General features: G+C 36.3%; 1 protein-coding gene across 1 annotated transcript in view; it reads right to left on the bottom strand.

Moving 5' to 3' along the window:
* The window catches only part of NAALADL2 (N-acetylated alpha-linked acidic dipeptidase like 2), a 644,640-nt gene that overhangs the window by 138,361 nt on the left and 483,417 nt on the right, over positions 1-22,862 (bottom strand). Inside the window, exon 16 of the mRNA XM_075031410.1 lies at positions 8,123-8,438. Within this exon, the coding sequence (XP_074887511.1) occupies positions 8,240-8,438 (199 nt within the window). The 3' untranslated portion in view covers positions 8,123-8,239. The remainder of the gene's footprint in view (positions 1-8,122; positions 8,439-22,862) is intronic.

The raw sequence follows: 22,862 nt of genomic DNA, 5'->3' as shown, positions 1-22,862 counted from the left end.
TTCAATGACATTTTTCAGTAATATTGACTTCCACAGATCTATCGGCAAGAATTGCAAATCAGATACTTGTATAAAATTGTTGACATACAGTTGGCTTTTATTTTCATGGCACAAGTTTACATGGCTTAAAGGAAACATATTCTGAAGGAATATGTTTCCAAAATTAGTCTTTAATATTACATGAGATATTCTAGTCAGAGCTGCACCTTGTACGGAGCTAATGTATCAAAATAGGTTAATGATCTAGCCATGATTAAAAATATTAACAAGGTATCGCTTTTATTTTTCCTTTTAATACGGTGAACAGAAAAGCAGTTTCAAAAAAACCCTACACAAAATGGAAATAAAATTTGTAAATACACATTCATTTACAATGAAACTATTTCATTACACCTCTCAAGTGCTTCATAAATACAGAAAAGCCTCCAAGTTCTCATGTACTAAAAGCAAAACATGGAATTCATATTTTCATGAGATAACTACCACCTTATAATTTCAGGACCTCTGAACTATGGGAAAAAGCCTAATCATCTGAATTTAATATAATCTGAATATTACATATCGTCAAGATTTTCAGAATGGACTGGTCTCTTTCATCCGATAGCGTTAAGGTTGTTAGTAGCTTTTTTTTTTTTGTCTCATCCTGAATACTTTGTGTTTGATCCAAAGCCTCTAACTACTTTTCAAATTCTTGATGCTCCAAAACATACAAGAACAATTTCTTTCTACCTGAAAGACCAATTATCTGAATATCTGGGCTTTCTATATATGAGCACCTAAAAAAGTGGATAATTCAAAATTTACCTGTCAGTAAATTATCACAGCCCAGGTTCTGAGGTTCTGTCTAGCTATTTTTTCTTCTTCCTTGCTTTTTGCCTTCTTCCCATTATGTTTTAATGCCCTGGGATCCATGTTACTGAATCAGCAGCTTGAGAGGCATATGTTACAGCTCACTGGCAGAACCAATTAAAAAAAAAAAGCAAAACCAACAAAAAAGCAAATGAATATAATTCCAAATCATTCAGTGCAATGTACATTATACACATCTTCATATTCCAGTTTAATTTCTAGCAAAAATGTAACTATGGAAAAAACATTGTCTAATTCACAACCACTTTTCACAATATGTCTATTACTGAATTCCAGTCCACAGTGCCTTCTGTACAAACACTCCACGGACTGCAAAAATCATATTCATAGCACAAAAAAGTAAAACGTGATTCTTAATCAAAGTATGTACAATCTACTTACATTAATGGCCAATGTTACCTTTTTATTACACTATGTTATAAAAGTACAAATTGATACAAGGTAAACTAATTTTGCAAATAACCTATTTTATTCAGACTCAACGTTCTATAATGTGTTATAAAAATCAACCTTTCATTGCACATTTCCACATAACATGATATTTATTGGTTTCCAGGAATCACTGCATCAAGTTTATATTACTTCATGGTCAAAAAAACTAGTTACTTAATATTCTGAATTGACTAGCTATCAATTGTGGCAACTTGATTTTACCACATGAAAATTTAGAAGTAGATGGAATGAAGGAGTCATCATTCAGGCGTCTCACATTCTATGTCAAAGCTCGACAAAGATAACACAACTTGACAGCTGCTCTTTTGCATACAAAAGGCAGAGATACTTGCATATTCCAACCAATTAGGTAAACCCTGTAAGGTGTTACATGACATAAAAATAATAGTTCGTATTGAGACTAACATGATCACTGATAACAGCATTTGAGCATTAATCCTCAAAGGCAGAACAATAAGGACATACAATACATTACCACATAGCTAGGTAAATGCTAAATGCTAAAATCTGGCCTTACACAGAAGAATATTATTTTCCAGACCTGTACTAAAACCCCCAAAAGTATCTGTTCCAAGTATCTTCACTTGCACTTTTTCTCACTCTATGAAAACGGTTAAGATACTTGAATGTGAAGTGTTCCCTGAATTCATTATACTTCCTCTGGATATGGAATCAACATTCATTTTCCATTTGTCTCAGAATACCAAATCATAATGTATGTGATAAGAGTATGTTGCATATTAGCTTGCATAAACTGCACAGGGAAAACAAAGAGAATTTGTATTCATCTTATCTGCTTTAAGTATGAAATATTAAGCATCTCCTTATTTCTCCTCTAGTGGATTCATAGACTACAAGATGTTTCAGCTGTTGAGAACAGGAAATGAGACTGCATGAAAAAAACTCAGTGTTCCAGTACTTTTTCAGAACCCTCAGTATACAGACTGAAAACACCATAAGTTGGGAAGTACTTACCAAGTATTATATTTAACTTTTTAAGGACAGGAGGCAACAGCAGTTTCTGTAGCAAGCTAATACGTCAGTCAGACCTATCCATATCACCTTGGTGTCATTTGGACCGGTATCAGAACTGTGCTACATAAAAGCTGAGTGGGGCTACAAGAGACACTAATTAAAAACTGTGGAAATACACTGACAGCTCAGACAACCCCCTAACATGCCACCTGTAGTAAGAGCTTATAGCAGGTGCTAAGAGGACTTATTACATTGCTGTATCACCAGTACGCTCAGGAGAGAACAGTTTCAAGTGGGGGAAAATTAGCAGGTCTCTGCAATACTATTAAAAAAAATTTGTTGTCTTAAATTAGTGCCTTAAAGCATCATATTGCATACCTATACCATTGCATGGTAAAGGCAGCCGCTGAAGCATATAATATCATATACATTAACTGGTCAGTAAAGGACCTTTTTCCAGAGACCATGCTTTGAAATACCACTTTTAGTTCTATCAAATAATCCAGGAATGACCAGACAAGAAGACGTTACGCTGTCTTAACACATGATAAGCTTTCCATAAACACTAAAGGCAGCACACATTTCAAAGAAAAATAAAGAGCAAGACTTGATTCTCAAAGGCTCGTTGGAAAAGAAATCAGAGAAAGTAGCTTAAACAACACCCTAATCTGTTCTAACCAAATGGATTAGGCAGATGAGTAAGCATATACTACATCTACACAGCAAAAAACATTGTTCCATGCCTATATTCTGAATACATTTCTTAAATTAAGCCTTTGTATTAATTCCAATCCGTGAAGCTCGTAAGAGACTGTGTGCATTAATCCATGCCAACATTTATAATAACTATTAAGTTAATGCTAGATTATAATACACCACTTGTACATACACATTTACATTCTGCCCTGTGGGTTTACTTAACATTGATCAAGAGACTCCTGCCCATTTTTTGAAAAATATACTCTTGCTTGTAATAATCTATGTAGAGAGATTAAAAAGAATAGACTAAACACAAATAAAAAAAAATTCTGATACCAACTCTTTTGAGAAATTCCATAGTGGCCAATTCTGCTGACCTCACTCATGTGGAATAGTACCCTGATAAGCAGTCATGGTAAAGTCAACCCTGCTGAAAAAAACAGACCCAGTCAGTAAGCCTGAGGGGAAACATAATCTTTCAGTAAATCTAAATCTGCAGGTGTACATATTCTCCAGTTATGACGAGTATGTATGAGCAATAGTAGAAATAACCAGCAGCAATGGGATTAAAATTTGGGGAAAAAAAAAAAGTTAGGCTTGATAGCACCATAGTTTTAGTAAACATACAGTCTAATTTAGATATTCTTAAATCCTTTGCTTCCTAGATGAGTATTCATTATTCTTAGGCACTTCCTAGGTTCAAGTGTGCATGTTCAAGTACAGGTTTGTGCATATGGCTTGAGTCCTTATCATCCTTAATAATTTGAACCGCTGCAATACAGTATATTTACACACGTAACTTTCATATGTAGCCATCATGTAATGGAAGGTATTAGATGACATGCACAAGGTCAGAAAAAATGACGTGCTTATTTTATTTTGTAGGCAGCTACTAGGTAGTACCAACTCTGATTAAGTTTGTCTATCATTTCTTACTCATTCTTACTTATTTGTTTCCTATCACTCACCGTTCTGGGACTGGCAGAATACTGCTAAAATGTTATAGAGCGCTAAAGGGAAAGAACATCTTCCACCTATGCTTGTTTCCTGAGACAGCAACTATAATGTATGCTAGAGGTACCCATTTCTGAGTAACACAGGTAACAGCTTGCAAAACAAAGCTTTTGAGGAAACTCTTAACGGCTCCCTTGAGAATACAGGCCCTGACATAACTATGTTTACAGTATTTAATAGCTTTTAAAGCCAGAATGACCCATACAATTATCTTGCCTGACTTTCTGCATAACACAAGCCATAGAATTGCACTGAGCTCCTGAAATTTGGTTGAAAAGAAATCCTGTAACTGGGAACCAGGGACCGTATAAAAAGACCTCAGAAGGTAAAGACATTGGTCTCTATAACTTAAAAATAAACCCCATTGCTTGAAGGACAAATCTTATACAAACTTTCCAACATAATAACTGTGAAATCCTAGAGACCTTGGCCAAGAGTTTTCACTGAATGAAATGATGGTTACCTTTTGAATGTTTGCAATTAAACCAATTACAATAATTTAACAACTAAGAAATATAGGGAGAGATTTGGAGAAACTATATCTACAGAAAAAGGAAAGACTTATTCTCTGTGAAGGCGAAAAAGCACTGGCACAGGTAGCCCCGAGAGGTTGTGGAATCTCCATCCTTGGAAGAGATTCAAAAGCAACCTGAACATAGTCCCTCCTGGGCAACTGGCTCTAGGTGACCCTGCTTGAGCTGGGAGGTTGGACTAGATGACCTCCAGAGGTCCCTTCTGTGATACCTGCGAGATTTAACCTTTCCCCACCTACTGCTGCAAGAACTGAGGTCAGCTGAAGTGCTTTCTTTTACATGCCTAGACTGAAATACTTTCCTAAAAGGTAAGTGAAGCAGCGCAAAGTGTTTGCTAATTTTCTCATGTAGTTATTATTTACATCTATGTTTACGTAGATGTATCATATTACTGCAAGTAAATTAGTGTTTGTACAATGTTTTGAAGATATAAGGCATTTGCGTATTTGTGTGTTTGAGTATTTGCACAGATACCATTTTTCTCGGATGATAAAAGCAATTCACTGCCTTTTTTAAGGTTAGTACTCAAAATCCAGCTCCCATGTACTTATTATTCATCTGAGTTGATTGTACTTTAGCTTCTTTATGGACTCTTTAAAATACGCACTAAATAAAATCTTATTAGCTTTTTATTATCAACTGTCTTAACATATAAATATTACAAGTTGCAGGGATTTTCTGGTCACTGTGAGCATGACTCTAGATTACATAGCAGTCAATGCATTTGCTATACCGTCTCTGGCACTTGATGTTTCTGAAAGGTAACAAATTTTTAGTATCATTCAGGCAATTTGCAAACATACTTCTGCCTTTAAGGGCGCTCCGTTTATTTCAACACAATATAGGAATGAATTCAATCTGGGTAAGCTACTATGATTTGCTAACACCTTCCTTTAGCTGATGTTCCACAGCTGGCTGGGCACAAATTCTGTGTTAGAAACACACCAGGTATTTAGGACCTTAACTTGCTATAAGTTCTTTGAAGTCAATAGGTAGGATTTAAAAATCAATGGAAGGATATGGCTCAAAAGCGCCTTTTCCGAAGCTATAATGGTACAAATATTATCACTGAGCACTCACTTACATATAAGATCTGAACATTTGAAATAAAAGCCCAGAGATCTAGAAGTGTGAGATGACATTGAAATCAATGCATTTAGGTCCCTAAATAGCTGATCTGATTCATCTCACCAACAAGAATATATGATTGTCTCTAGAATAGATAGGCATTTATAGTGGTGGAGTACTCTGAAGTCTGTTATTTTAAAAGTGGTTATAGAAGGACATTAGTGAGAAAACAAGATAAATGTTTTAGTGAGGAATTACATGGCTGAGAAATCATACATGAGGGATAGTCTTCCCAACAGATTTCACTGATTTTGCATGAGTACACTTTGGTTACATTAGAGGTGGTTTTGGTGGAACATACATACTAAAAATGAGGAAGCAGTCATTAAATTCACCTAGCAGAGTTAAAGGAAGTGTTAATCTCTATTTTTGGTCTCTTAATGGCACCCCATCCTATATCATTTAAGACCATAGACGTTGGCTCCACAGTGAGTCAGCACTCTAAAGAAAACATGTTACTAAACGAACTGTTAGAAGAGTGATCCTGATTAGAAAATACAATTGAAATGTAGTGTGAACAGTACATCCCCAAATACTATCACAAAATAAACATACAACTCAAATGTGGCTATTCCAACCATTTAAGTATCACAATACTAAAAACTATGGAAACAAGGGGATGAACAAACATTACAGTATCAGAAAAAATGTTACTCTTCAGAAGTCAAATGCTCTCTGCAGTAAACAGAATTGTTTAGGAGCAAAACAGCATTAGCAAAAGAATAATCATATACTCTTGCTTACCAGATCCCAAGTAAAGATAAGGGATAATCATGTCTAAGCTCATGCAGCCATGCTGACTGATGCTGAACATACTGCCACTTCAGTTGTAGCTGTACAACTGCCTAGCTGTACCTCTGGTCAGACCTGTGATGCTTTTGCCCATGGTATGATAATAACTTGCAAAGAAATGTAGCAACAGCATAGCTGCATGTACCTAGTCCCGGGCCATTGCTAATAGAGGTCCATTTGCCAAGGACTTTTGGAAATAGAAACTCAGATCTGTAAACAACTCTCATTTCTTGCTATGTGAACATGCACTTTAAAAAGTCTTTCACCAAACTGTGCACTTTGAAATTTTCCAGAAGGCAATTTTTTTACATTAATACAGATACTTCTTCCATTTTTATTGCAACCTGAAATGTTTCTGCAATGTTTCCATGGCAAACTGGGTAACAATACATTTAACGTTACCATCAAATAAATTATATTTCAATTCTAAGTATCTACATAAAATTAATTTTTTAAGCTCTAACCTCAGAATCATCTGAGATTGTAAAATTCTAAACCCAATAGGGCTTAACAATTTCAACTGTTTATATTATTAAGACCTGCAATTCTCAAGTGTGTATATTATCCCCTTAGAGGTTAGGACACTGAACCTCCTGATCCTTTCATTCACAGATTACTTCAGGCCAACAAGGTAATGGTGTGATTACAGCCTTTGTATAGGGCATCCACCAATGCAAAATAGATTTGAGTTTTAGCCCTGCAATATGCTTCATCAGCTTGTGCCTTCAGAGGTGAATTCCTGGTTCTACAGTAGGGAATGAATTTATGTTTTCCTTGTGCTTTTTTGACAACAGTCCAGGTCCTATATGCCAGGCACTACTGATGGAATGATCCAGCCTGGAAAAGTGGGTGGTGCGGTTGAGTGGTGGAATCCCCAAAACGTTCCCAGAACTTTGAGGTCTTCTTTTCATTTATTGCTCTCTGGAAATTTAGACAGACCTTGAAGGGGGCTGCTTTGTAATGCATAAACTTATAAGGCTTGCAGCCTTATAAGACTAGGCAGTACTTTTATTTAACATAAAGATTCGAAGTATTTTTGTACAAGTGTAACTACCGATTCAAACTTTTCAAATCATTTGAAATCATCACAAAAATTTTGTCTCCAAGAATTACTAGAGAAAACAACTCTCTTTTTCATACAGAAATGGGATAATCAAGGTTTATCTGTATTCTCAGAACTGAGGTATTTATTGTTCCACAGGAGTAAAGATGTTGGATTGCACCGGTAAGGGTGTTTTGTGCATTTCCTGATTAACTCCAGTGCTGGATACCCAAGGAAATGCCACATCCTTCAACTACTTACTCTGAAAGGAGTAAAGTAGAAGATGAGTTTGCTGAGGAAGTTAAGAAACACAAGAGTATACCTAAGTCACATTTTTCTGACAGAGTAGGCACGGAAAGCTCACCTGGGTATACATCTGGGGTGTCTCAGAACCTGGTCTTCAGCATATTGCAGGACTTGGTACTTTGCAAGATTGAGCTCTCAGTCATAAAAATATATTTTACATATAAAAATACAGCAGATGTCCTTCCAAAAACCCTATCTTAAGCATTATTCCCTCTCATTATGTTTTATACATTCAGAAACAGACATTTGAGATATATTGTGAACAGTGCAAAAGACTGTTTTATATTTATAAAAACACTCATTGCAGTACCTTTAAGCGCCAACTGAAAGAAAAATTGAGGAAGGTTTCATCCTCAGAAATTCTTGTCCAAGTCGAACTTTTGTTTAGCAAGTTGTAAACAAATGTCTTAGAATGCAGAGAATCCCCTCATTTCTTTCCAGCTAAGGTAGTCTCAAACACATCAAGTCCTGCTTTGAAGTAAACCTGAGCTGAATTGATGCTGTTCAGCACCTCTGACAAGGCTGCTTGAATGGTCTCATTTGACTGATGTAGTTTGCAGTGCTCCAGTGCCTCTAGCAGTACTGAAAACTGGCTTGTCCTTTCATCCAGTCTGTAAAGAATATTTCTAAAAGAGAACAATGGAGAACGGTAAACTTTTTACTCAAAACAATTCATCAGAAGTCATCAAGAAACTCTGCAAGTATCAGCCCCACTTTACAGATGATACATCTTACGCACAATAAAGCTGACCCATGGCAAACTGCAAGACAACTGCATATTTATTATGGCTTTGTAAACTGCATCTGTTCATTGATCTAGGTGTAGATACATTGAAACATTCACTAAATCCATCAAAGAAATCTCACATTCCTCTTTGACCATTCAAGATTTTATTCAAAAACATTAGCCTAGACCTATCACACCCCTCATGAAGTATTTTGTGTCTCAGTTGGATTCCATTTATTCCCCTCTAAAAAAGTTTGGTTGTTACTGTGGATCCTAGGCATGGATTTTTTTTTTTTTTTTCTATCTGCTCCTGTTACTTATTTCACACTTCAGAGGTGAAATTCTAGCAGCATTGAAGTCAATGGTAAAACTCTCATTGCCTTCAGCAGAGCCTTTATTTCATCAATAATCCTTTGTGGCATCAGAACTAGAGCAACCCATCTTTAATGTCACATACTTGAGGTAGGAAATAAATGGAACATACAGCCAAACCCTTATGAAATGAAATCTGTGTTTTCCTATAATATCTGCAAGACTTTTTAATGGCTCATATAAAAACACATGCAAAGTAATGTCTGATCCCTTGGAAATGTTATCTGCATGAGGTGTTGAAGGCTCAGAATTCAAAGCTAGTCAGTGATTTCAATGAGACTCTTTGAAGAAGGCTATAAATGTTATCTAAAAACAGGTGGAATCATTACCCTAATTAGAAGAGCATGTAAATATCATAAATCTCCACCCAGGAGCTCCTTTGATTGTAAACAGAAGCGAGTGAAATTCGAAACAGCAAAGCTATACATGATTCGCTGCAGGACCTTATCCTTAAATACAAGGCAGGTGTTCAGGGCAGGGGAGAAGTTGTTTCACAGAATGAAGCCAGCAAGAAAGCAGGACAACTTAGATACTCCGTCAGTAACCTAACTGCATGACAGAACAGGCCCAATGGCAACTCCAAATTAGTATTAAAACTGCCAAGTACCTTCAAGACAGACGACCACAAAAGTGTATCTTATATTATATGAATCATCTGATTGCCAGTCTACAAGGGGAAATGGTAATGAAGTAGCCCAATAAATGACACCACAGAACATCTACAGTATTCTGCCACGTTTTCCAGTTCGAAAAAGTGGTTTTTTGCATGAGGGGCAATGTTTTTCAAATATTTTTCAAAAATATGAAATAACTCCTATCCTCGTAACATAATTTTTCGGTCTTTATGTTTTTACCTTCCTGTAGTGGGCATACATCCAAAATCAGCAATGCACAATAGGAAAGGTAAGCTTTTTATCCCGACAGCAATACATCTATCCATTTCAAATGTTCGGCAATGCAATACATAGTAGTAGGAAATGGTTTGAATCCAACACTGCAGTAAGACGATAGCTTCTTTAAATAGACCTTTAAATAGTAGGTCATCACTGACCTAGATCATTTAGAGGGAAACAGGTTAGGAGCACTTGTAGGAACAGCTCAGCAGGGACAGAAACCTCCATCAAGAGGACAGTAACAAGCAGATGTGGCAATAACTTCTTCAGCTTGCACTGCGGCAGCCAGAGGACAACTGCCTGCTTCCTCAGTTCTGAGCTGATGCTACTGTTCCTTGAGACTACAATGCAGCTTACGCTCAAAGGTGACTGAAGTTATATTATGGACTGTCCCTAAAGCGTCTCTGTGATACAGTAAATGAAAACTGTGTTTGTTGAGAACCAGATAAATTCTTGGTTGGTTGGTTTTTAAGGATAGGCTGTGCTATGGGAAATACTGTAGTTTTCAAAGCAGGGATTGATTTTGCTCCCTCTGAAATCAATTCAGGGACTCCTGCCGAGATCAGTGCAAGCAGAACCAGGCTTCTGAAGAACCCTCCTCTACAGTTCCCATAGTTCACAGGGAGCCAGAAGTCTGTTCACAACCCCTCAAAGCCCTTGAACAGCAGGGGCAATGCTGGAGATAATCACATTACTTTCAGGAGGCATGTAACAGTCTTATCTGGTTGCTGGTACCTGGGAGAGTTTGAGTGAGCTAGAATTCTGCTCCAAATGCCTACAACACTGGCATCTTGATCTGCATTAGGATCCCTCTATTCCTTATTGGGGGTAATGTCAACTAATAAAAAAGTCATAATGCAACAACCATCAGCAGAGCAACACTAACTTAGACTGCCAGAAATCAGACTTTAAATAGAGGATGACCTGAAGACTGGAACATCTGGGAACTGCCAAGAAAACATTTGTGGTGAATAGGAACAGATCTTCTCCTACCCTACCTTCAAATGTGCTCTGAACAAGGCACACAGGCTAAAAAGATGGTTTACTTTCACATACAAGGATGCTAATACAGTTTAGCTCTACTGCTGTGGTTCTGGAATCACAGGTGATGCCATAGTTAATCCACAGGCAGGTGATCCACTGTAAAAGACAAGTATTCCTAGCCCATCCCACCTGACGACAGTACAAATCAGTGTCTAATGAGAAAAGCTTAGTTGTTTGATGAATGAAAGAGACAAGCAGTCTGCTGTCATAATTTAAAAGAATATCTTAACTTTTGCAATGGTAATATGACTGGCATAGCTGATTGTATGGTATGACAGAAGCTATTTGTTATTTTTATGTATGCAAATAATAGTAAGTAACATTATACGGCACCTGTTTTTTCAGATTTTCTGCTAGGAATTCTCACCAGGATCTTACATTTTCCAATTACTTATCTTTGCCTGGCAAGCCATGCTACCCCTTTGTTGCATAAAATGATTTCTCTCTTTATGCATGTTCATGAGAGTCAATTTATACAATTTTACTTCTTATCTCTGTCCAAGCTTCATCAAATGAAAAAATGGCTAGTCCAGTTTATTACTTCCAAGCCTTTACAAGTCAGAAAAGCATTTTCATTAAAGATTACACATGAACTGAAAAATAAAATCCAGCCATTTCATTGGCACAAGATATCACTATGTGACCACAACATGCATAATGATACCAAAAGACTTTAATTTACACTGTGAAATTCAATTACTTAAATGTTCCTTAATACAAATTGGTTTTGTAGCGTACACCTCTAAAACAACAATTCCAGCCCCTGGCCTAATTGCTTAAGTATCTACCTTTATCTTTAACTATTTTGATCTTATAAATATAATTCACACAGTCAGCCTGACCCATACAAAACAAAAAGAGACTCCTAAACAGAAAAATGCAATACATTATTGATGACACTAATGAAATTACAATACACATCATTCATCTTAATGGGCTTGTTTCAATGACACATCACAGTGACCTTAAAAGTGTAACAGTGAAGTAGCAAACCTAATTAATAACTTCAGGCAGTACCACTGAAAGAGGTAAAATGGCTCCAACCAAAAGAATCAGCCTTAGCAAACTAAAGCAAAGAAAGCTATAAAAATGAATTCTAAAAGAACTACTTCTACAAATTTTATGAGCCCTTTGAAGGCCCAGGAACATAAGTATTATTGATCACAATAATGCCATTAAGAGTTAAATGCTGTTTTTCATTATCACAAATAAGGATGTAACGTCACCCTCACCAGACCAAAATGAATTTGACAAATTCTTGAATGACAGGTCACACTAAAAACATACTGACTTGAACATAACTTCATACTATTTTGCAGCTTATAACAAGTGGACAGTACAAGATGAAACTAGATACTACATTGCTCTTGTCATGAAAAAGGATTTTTTAGCTTACAAGAAAAGTTTGTGTGTGGGTAACGTACAACACAAGCTGAATTATTCAGGAACTTACAAATAGTCTCCTATCTAAGAGCTTACGTTTGAAATTTTGAAAAGTAATTATTAAATCATTAGGACATGATGGTAAGTATATAGCCCCACATGAAATGAGTGCAGGTTTTCTCTGTGGAATCACATTAGAATTGTTTACAGATAAATGCTATGGGCAGCCTCTGCCTACTCTAGTTATAACACCATGTGCTGTGACTAGAGATGCTTCAGCATCCTCACAAATTCAATTTCATAAATCCCTGAACTATTTTCTCTTGTACTCTCCAAGACAAAAAGCACACCAGAACAGGGATTCTCTTCATTTCCCTTTCTCTTGATAATGTTCGGTTTTGAATGCACTTTTCTTACATCTAGGAGTTTGTTTTCATTCACATTTGTAAAACATAAAATATTATTAACTTGGTAAATAAATAAATGCATTCCAATAATAATATTTACGTGTTGGGACTTCCAGTTCCACAGGGTGTTTATTTATTGCAGGACATAAAAATATTACAAATTCTTCTTCCCTGGAAACTGCATGAGCTGATTTATACTAGTTTATTTACATTAGTTTGTACCTCAGAAAACTTCATGCTGAAGGTACAGAAAGCTTCCCTTCTTCCTCTGGGTCCCTTATCCTTTTGATCTCCAACAGTGCTTCTCCTTTCCTCTCTTTTTTTAAAAAAACTTTTTGACACCCATATACAATTATTTTATCTTACCTATTTTATTTCACAGCACTATTGTGGCAGAAGGTTTATAATTGTAAAATTATAGCTGCTAGCCATGTAAGACTAAGTTTTATCAGGGCATAATTTATGCACTGGTCAACTGTCATTACATCTTATTATACCTGATCCAGAGGAAAAACTTTTTCCTACAATGCTCATTTCTTGCTGGATTGAACGGTGGAATTCACTGGCTCTGGGGCCGAGTGATCCAACAAGATGCACGTGAGCAAGGAAGATGGGGATATGGCAGCCAACCTTTTAGGGCAACTTAGCTGTAAATGTCACTATTCTTTCACTGTCCTAAGTCCCCACAAACTCAGCATGTCATATTTAAGGTTCCTTTATCTGTAATACGTTGTTCCTAACTTTTGTTTGCTACACATCCTATCCTTTTTTAAGAGCCATCAACGGTCTTCACTTAGTGCTCCCATTTATAGGACTGCAAATTGTTCTACCGGTATATATTACAGAAAGTGATATATTTAAAACATGTAGACTCAAAGGTGAATGTCTTCCAGAAAGATATGTATTTGCATGCTATCAGCAGTTGATAAGCTACAGGTAATCTAGATATCAAACCTAAATAAAGTCTAACCAACTGAAAGGCATTTCAAAGGCATTGTTACGTGACAGTGGTAAACCAGATAAATTCTGTCCCTGCCAGATAGAAATTTATTTTGCATAAGAGACAGGAGTTAGGACACCTCTAATTGAGTTAGTTATGGCAAATGGAGGTTATGGTAAGTCTACATTTAACAAAATCCTGTTGGGACACAGGACTACAAGAACATAATTATTCCAGGTTTGAATTCATTTCTGAGAGGCCAATTTAGAATAGGGCTTGTTAAAAAAGGAAATCCTGGTTTTGGCAGCTCTGTGAAGCGTCTTGAGGCTTGGTTTGGCTTGATTGCCTGACGAATAAACAAAGGAAAAAAGAGGAGTCAAACTGGAATGATAGCTGGTTACAAGATACATTATCTTTTATTTCCCTACAGTTATCTTTGATCACAGTACTTTTTTTAAAGATAATGAATGCATTGCGTAAAACACACTAATCTCTTATGAATTATGGCTAAAGCCAAACCCTAACTCTAGCGTAAATTTCAGCCAGATGCACCTTAACAGCCTCAGATCTTTGTCAAGGCTTTGCGTGCACTAATACATCTTCCTGGCCCTGACCAGCCTTACCTGCCGCTCCCCGGCCGCCCCTGCTTGCCTCGCTTGGGCACTACAGGCATGGCTGGAGCGGCCACTGCCCTGCTGGCCACGGAATCGTGCTTGGCTCCCCATCCGTCAGGGAGCAGCTAGCCCTCATCGCCCCTGACAATCTTCACCTAAACATGTGACCCTATCAGACTTGACTCTATAAACACCCATCCTAACCTTAGCTATAGACCTTCCCACCTTTAAACCTATACTGGTGATCGTTATGGATTCATCTACTAGATTCCAGTTTGCATGTAGGGGTATTCAGAACCCTAAAGAGAAAGTGAAAGGTCTGTTAAAGAAATGAAGCCGAGTGAAGGTTGCTTGGGGATTTTTTTATGACCAAAACTCAACATTCGCAGAAAACACTCACTTTCTCTTCTGTTCTGAAACATATAAGAAAATGGTTCTTTTGATAGTTGAAAAATTACTGTCAACAGAAAAGACTGACATAAAATAAAGCTAACTGAATGTTAATTTTGGTTTTCTGATAATAGGATAGTGCTTTGTGACGGCTTGGGAAAGATTTCAAATGGGATACTGTATCTATGACAACCTGTAGCTAAATGTATTCACTTTCATTAAATAAACAATAATTATGTCATTTCTTCCTGTAATTTTTTATATTTTTGTGGCTTATGATAGCAAAACAGCTTCTAGTATGATATAAAATAACCATGAACAAATGGAAGCTGGAAGCTTGATGCAAGTCGCTAATCATAAGAGGACTGATGTTCTGGAACATCCTCAAAAAAGAATAATAGAGCTAAGTAGTCCGACTAGTTTAGAGACTGAGTGTGAGTAAAATCAGGCTGAACATCAACATTACCTTGCACTCACAGTTTTTCCCCTGTTGAAAATTTGCTGAGTTTAGGCAACTTCTTTCTTTCTTTGGAGTAAATAAGATCAGTAAGAAGAATCAATTCTACAGCTTCAACAGGACAGAATAACTTCACAGAATAGAAGTGGAAAGAAAAGGAAAAATTAGGATGCATTTGTTCTTCAGAAGTTGCAAGCAATTATTTATCACTGCTAAAGAGCAGTCCTCTAATTAATTAGGCATGATTTTCTTTAGGGTTTTATAGAAATTAATTAAGCGATTTTATCTAGAAATTCCTGAAGAAGCCACAAAACACTCTATCAGACTCCTTGCCATAGAGCTTTCAAACCCTATATGCAGCTGATGAGAGAATGATATATACTCTGCAGAAATGTAAAAATTCCTTGACAATCCTTCAATATTTTTTCTGTAATTTCTTAGAACGAGGACTTGCATCTATACTTAACAGTGATGATGCATTAAACAAAATTAATATAACTGTATTTTAAAACGCTATTTGCTGGCAGCAACTGGTATGAAATATACTTTGTTAAATTTCAAACAACGTAGCTGTTGGTAACAAATGTGGGCATGTTGTTCTTCGATTGATTTATGCTACACTTGCTTTTCAAATGAAAGAAACATATGCTTATGCTGAATAATTTGGAGGAAACTATTTTTCTTTTAAGGATGTCTCAGTCTGAAATACTCAAATTCAAAGCAGATGTGCTACTATTTTGAAGGACTTGAGGGAAGTGAATTAATAAAATTATTTCCAAATGGCTCACAGCTGATGTTCTCAAGGCTTCATAGGAATTTTTATTTAGAAATCATGTAAACCATCCGATTCCTAAGGAGAAATACCATTTCTAAACAAAGCAGCAAGCAGTGTCCAGTGTCTGATGCAGGAAACTGGCCTGACCTTGATCTCCAGTTCTGATCCTGACTAGGTTTATCATCTTAAGTAACTCCATACCATAAGACGTGAGACCATAATCATTGTAGCCAAAATCAGAAAGGTCATTATTGTAAGAGTTAACTATGGATAAAAAATTAATTATGCCATATTATGTTCTTTAAAGACATGCTGAAAGTTATGTTTTTATTACCTTCAATGGCATGCATATACACAAAATTAACACTTTTTAAAATCCCAGTTAGGGTAATTTTCCTGTTAATGATCTCATTGCCAAACTTCTAAGCCCTATGGCCTGGGTAATACTTTAGTGGGGGGAGCATTATGTCTTAACTATTTTTCCAATGCATTCCACTTATTTTTGTACTATATTCGAGAAATGTTCCTGGCTAATATTTCAAACATACGTGAGTGGTTCTAATCCGTCATGGCCAAAAGTGTGGAACCATATATTTCTTGGATCTAAAAAATGTTATCGACCCTACTGTTTATAAGAAAAATGAAATAATGTATAAAATATTAAGTTTTTCATATTTAATAAATTAAATATATTTAATAAATTAAAAATGTAATACTTTGTATAACTTTCTGAGATCATAGGCTATTTTTCTCTGTAACTAAATATTCTTGGCTTATTTAGCACTATAAGCACAGATCTGAGCAAGATCTGCCAGCAAGGGAAAATGGATGGAAACTTTATCCTAATCGGAAGACTTGCTATGCGTTGGCATGATAGGTCTGCACTCAGCTCACTGAATAGCCTTCTGTGAAAAGGTTTTTACAGTTAGCAGAACAACTGCTGTGAAATGGGCTAAAACATCTAATAAGGCCACTTATTCAAATAGATGTCATTATATATATATATATATCTATCTATATATGAAAAAAGGTTCTTTGCAAGGTCAAGACTATGCACATTTGTGGAAACCATGAGGAATTGTATGTCCTGGATAAAGTCTTGTCTTCAGGACAAACAATGCTGTGTTAAATTACAATAATAATAATATGTACAGTATCAAAACCATAATGGGTCTGATGCATACTACAGACAGAACTCTGTAAGTGTACAAATCAATCTAATTAAAAGGATGGAAGAAAATTCATGAGAAGTACATAGAGGAAAAATAAATTAAGGTATGTACACCCGGGTTTACCATTCACATCAGGGAAGTGAGAAAGCTGGTTTCCAGCCATTACATAATCCCTAATTACAGTGGTTTTCTGCTTTTGCAGGTGTAACAAAAAGATTTTCATGTTCCCTGTTTAAATAAGCTTTAAAGTCAACCATAATTACATCTCTGCAGATGGCTAATTCAGTAGTATTTATGTAGCAAATGCTCTTTAAATAGTAAAAATTTACAAGACAACAAATACAGTCATTACTTGATGGTCATTACATGTACCGGTGATTCCAAAGGAAAAAACATTTGAATTGCCACTCAGATGGATCAGGTGTTTTGAGTATGAGTTACACTCACTTTATTGCATCTTCTCAGTATTAAGAAAGGGCATAATACAGCACGATTATCAGTCATAACAAAAATAGTAACCATAGCAGGAATTTGTAAGAGCATTATCAAACTGGTAATTGTTACTGATGTATGCTAGGATAAATGTGCTGCTTCACACACGGACGACTGTTAGAGAGTCAATAACCCAGCAGAAGAAATTCTATCTATCTGGCCTAGAGAATGAATAACCACAGCGCTGTTCAATCACCCCCAGAGGGGCTGGGAGGACTAGGCCAGGACCCTTCCCAAAGTTGCCCAGTGTACAGAGAATGCTCATGCTCCTAGAATATTGTTCCTACAGGTCCCTCATGAATTAAACAGTTCCCACTCTTTCCTAACTATGCCTGTTCTGGGGAGCTGCACTGGTCACAAAAGGTATCCCGGGGAAAGCTTCTTGTGCTATTCAGAGTTACAGCTTAATTTCAATACCACATTGTGCTGATCCACTGAATGATCAGATTCATGACTGTATCTTCTTCCAAGTCCCTCAAATCCCATTTTGAGTATCCGCACCATCTGAGTGAATAGGAAGTGATCTTAATTATGTTTGGCTTCTGGTAGCTGCTCAAGAGAGAAGAAAGTTCCTTTGTCCTCCCACCCATGCTATACCTCCACATAACAGTTGGGTACAATGTTTAAATGGAATACAGTGAATAAAATACTTTCAGTCCACCTTATGTCAAGGTTGTTACTCCAGATTCTGCTAGTGACTTGGATGTATGAATTTGACTCAAATTATGATTTTAAACTGAAATTAGTGTGCCAAACATGTTACTGCATTTTTTTTTTAAAGATTGCAATAGCTATATAAGCGCTATTAGAATCTAGTGTTCAGGATTTGATTGGAAATATTTCTCAGTCTGCACCAACCTAGTTGAATTCACATCATTGCTTGTCATACCATTAACTAACTGGTTTGTCTCTGGTTTTAGGATTAGAAAAAACAACCTGGCAGTTAAGAATTGTAATTATATTCTTATAAATTTTTTCCTAATTAGGGTGACCTGCAGAGATGACTCAGTCTATTCAGTTTTATGATAAACACCACTTTTGACTATGCTGTAAAAACTCTGGATACCGACTCATCATTGTCACTACTTTTATAAATCCAGGCCACCAGACACACGACATCTATTTAGAGAAGCATGTAAACCAAGAACCTAATCCTTTCATTCCATGTCTGCTACCAAAGACTGGGAGAAAATTCATCTTCCAAGTAAGCATTAACTAAAGACTTACCAAGCACTGCACAGCATCTCAGATCTTCTGACAGTGCATAGCTGCCACTGTTCACCTATCTCATGAAACTTCTTTTTGACTTCCCACATTCTGGGGAAGAACACAAAACCATCTTTGGAATATTTCCTGTCATTTTTTTGCCATTAGTACTTCATGAAGTGAGCTACGATGAAGCAAGTCTTAGTGAAACTGTGTGTCACTTCTGTCCTGAATATTGGAGTTCATAATCTCTAACTTATACTTGCACAAAGTACAATCAGACTGCACAAACACTGTAGAGTTTGAAGGAAGAAGGTAGAAGAAAATGAGAAGGTATTTTAGGTGTATAAAATACATTTGGACAAATGTGTATCAGAGAGCAGGGAACTGAACAAGAACTGCAGAGCCAAGAAATACCGGTGAAGGATTTAGAAAGTGAAACAAGTAATACCACTATCCATAACTCCATTTATAAGATGTGGAACAATTATAGAAGAAAAAGAGATGTAAATTTTGAAAGATACAAGATATTAGGGTGAAAAGTCAGATGGAAAATCACTGCTGTGCAGTAAGACAAAAATTCATTTATTCTGACTGCATGGCAAAATCTGAGGTACGCTATTCTAAAACCAGTACAGAATTCTTTCCTTCTCCCCAAACATCATTCTAGTACTGTATTTACAAATTGCACATGGCAGATAATACGGAGACAGAATATTATCTACTACTGCCAGTACAACATGAATTGTTGCAGTGTTTCCCACGCTAAGGATCATCAGCACCCTATCAAATCACTCTCTGCTCCACATAATACAATGCAGAAAAAAAAAAAAATTCCACGTGTTTGGTTCACGCCAGTCAAAACTGTCTCCAACAATACAACAAAGTATACAGAAATATTTCTTACTTGAAGCCACAAATGAAGAGTTCAAAACAAAAACCCAAATCTGCGAAGAGTTTATACAATGAGACAGAATTATCTTCTGTAGAAACTCTTGGCTAGAGTGGGGTTTTTTGTTGTTTTTTTTTTTTCTTTTCAAATGACATTGCACTACATGTTTACCCATGTTACTGTTTAAGATTAGCAGGATATTTGCATCTTTAATGCTTGTCCTCTGTAAATCCAATGAGCAACTTGTTTACACATGGAGATTTAATAAGGACTTTAATTTTCCTACTGAACGTATCTCTAGAAACTAGAGTCTTAGGGCATGTGAATTTTGACACCTGAGAATCTGCTGCAGTTTATCAGCAAAACAGAAATAAATCCAGTAGACTCTCTACATATGTCAGGAATGTATATAACAAATCTCAATCTGAAAGGTAAACATTTGTTCTGGTGAACAACAAACACTTGAGTGGCATGACATTAGCAATGATGCAAATTACCCTTTTGTGTGGTGCTAAAAGCATCTTTTGATTGTTCTTTCATTTCATTACAGCAAATTCAGGGTGCACAATCTATCATTGCTTATAGCGAGTATTTTATTCAGTGCATTATAACATACTGATTTGTTGTAATTTTTTAGCCCAACAAAGTGTTAATGTCACACCTGCGTATCCATGATAAGAAGAAGCAAAAGGAAGAAGTTTAACTTGCGCAAATGAGCAATAAAAACTGCTGGAGGTCTTTCTTGAAAATACAGAATGTTTTCAAAATCCTTACTTTTCACCTACTTATTACTGAATTCACTCAATTACATCTACTAGACATAGCACAATGGCACTTACAACAATTCCATAAATAGTGGTAACAGATGTATACAGCCTTAATGGACAGGTTTAAGCTTGGCAAGCTAGGATGAAACTCTTAAATTAAAGATTTTACACAAGTTGACTTTGATTCTTTTATGAAATCGTTAAAAGAACTGTCAGTCAAGACACAACTGATGCTTAAGCAATGGCCTATTAAGAATAAAAGCCACCTAACTGGAGCAGAAATGACAGCCTGAGCCCTTGTGTGCCTATTTTGGACTTTACTTTCAAAGACCAAAGACACAAAGTGTTTTTAGTGACTCTTTTGGATGTAGAAATTTTGGTGGGAGCATCACAGGGTATTCTAGGAACTCTGCATACTTAATACTGGATCCATCTAGTATCAACAGCATCTATCAAATATGAAGATTAAACACGGACCTGAAGAAATCAAACACTTCCAGTAAGAGAGGACATCTTACTATACTGACTGTCCTGTGCCTGACACTCCATGAAGTTTTGTTGTTTATCACATTTCTTTGTAATATTATTATTCATTGTTCCAATGCCATTGAAGTGCTATGCCTTTCAGCAAAAAGACACAAGCTCTCTGTGTGAATACCTAAAGGAGTGTGCACACAGACTTGACAGATACATTAGGCTGACAGATTGTCAGAGGCCGTGGTGATCAGCAAATACAAGAAATATAATAAAATATACGAGGAACAGGGGGAATGGTCTTACTCAGTCTAGGCAAACATAAGATTTGAGCTCAGTATTTATAAACACCAGGAAGATACATGCTGTCTTGTTAGCCATGATACTGCCGGTGTCAGTGTTTTGGCAGGTATTTTCATAGAAGGAAAAGCACGCAAAAGCATGACAGTAGACTTTTAGAGTCTAAGAGTTTTAAGGATTAGCTGATGCACAAAAGATTCAGGAAGGAGACAAAGAGGAGACACATCACTCAGCATGGATGCATTTGCCCAAATACCTAACTTACGCACATTCATTTACAGAAATTAATTTTGTTCGCTGTCAGAAGCCATGCAGAGATCTAGTTAATCAGAATCAGAACAGGTGTCAGCGAGTACTTCCTTGACCTTATCAGACAAGCTGCTTTCATTCTAGGGAAAGAGCCCCAGGTCTTTGCTTCCATCTTTGTTTACTGCTGAAGCACCCTTTGTTTAGAATACAGAGATAAAGCATCTTCTCCTGTCCCTAGCAGGCAACTACACCCGCTTTACTGAATGCTGATGAGGATAAGAATTTGGGGGTTTCTTACTATGTATCAGCATTTATAGAATCATCTTGTATCTCTGCTGAGGCTGACCATCTCATCGAGAGGACAATATGTTTGAGATCATATATTTATTTTTTCCTGTCTACGCACAGTGCCTAAAGTAATGGAACCTCTGTTCTTACCTTAGCTTCGTACATGTCACTGGAGTGTAATCTATGGTTATTAGTACTAGTATCAAAATATAACCATCAGAAAATATACAGAAATGTTCAGCACAAATATACATTGTAAGAGTAGAAAGCAAGAAAACGGCTAGAGAAAAGAAACAAACATACAAATTTCTACTGATTATTCCATTAAAATAGTGACAAAATATAAATCACAAAATTATCAATATTACGATTATGTTATGAGATGTAAAGGCAAATAAATGAAAAATACCAATAGCTATCCTATTTTGTTCCTAAACATTTATTTTGGAAATAGAAAGAAGTCTACCCAGGGTTACTATTGGGAATCGCAGAAATTCTTCAGGTACAATAAAACTCAAGAGATTTTGTCCTAACCCCAAATCAAGCTCCAGGGTAATCTTTGCAAAGCAGGATAACATTTCTCAACCTACTATTTTTCATTCTGCCTAAATTCCTGGATAAGGCTAAAATACCCTCATGAAAGCTGTACTTGTATATTTCCGGTTCAGTTGGAAATAGAATATCATGGGGAAAGTAGGCTGTTGTCAAATTTTCAGTTCAATGCCATGACGTTCAAGTAAGGATAATCATCTGAACTAGAGTGTTTACTTACACTGTACTGAACAACTTGCCAACGTCAATCATCATTACTTAAATTTAGTCAGGAAATCCTAATATAATTATAAAAAATTAAAGTAATTTGAATTCTGTTAATAACTTTGAATAATTTTATCGCTCTTTATAGATGAATAATGCATCAATTACAGCCCAATATTACCCTGTGACATACACTGGAATGAGGCATCTATTTTTTTAAGGACATACATACAGTAAGAGACTGCAGCTCTGGCAATGAGTGTACAAACTATACAAAAAAAGATATAGAAAAGATGTATTAGTTTCCCTGCAGGGGACAAACACAAGGAGGTTGCAACCCACCTCCTGAAATAAAGAAAAAAAATCCACCTTTCTTTTTAATTCAAGTTCTAGAAGAGAAAACATTGTATAGATCCAGAGAGCTGTGAATTAGGACAAACACAAGCCTAAAA

The sequence above is a fragment of the Buteo buteo genome, chromosome 7 (assembly GCF_964188355.1).
Source record: "Buteo buteo chromosome 7, bButBut1.hap1.1, whole genome shotgun sequence".
NCBI lineage: Eukaryota > Metazoa > Chordata > Aves > Accipitriformes > Accipitridae > Buteo > Buteo buteo.
This window is presented reverse-complemented; position numbering and strand designations above follow the sequence as displayed.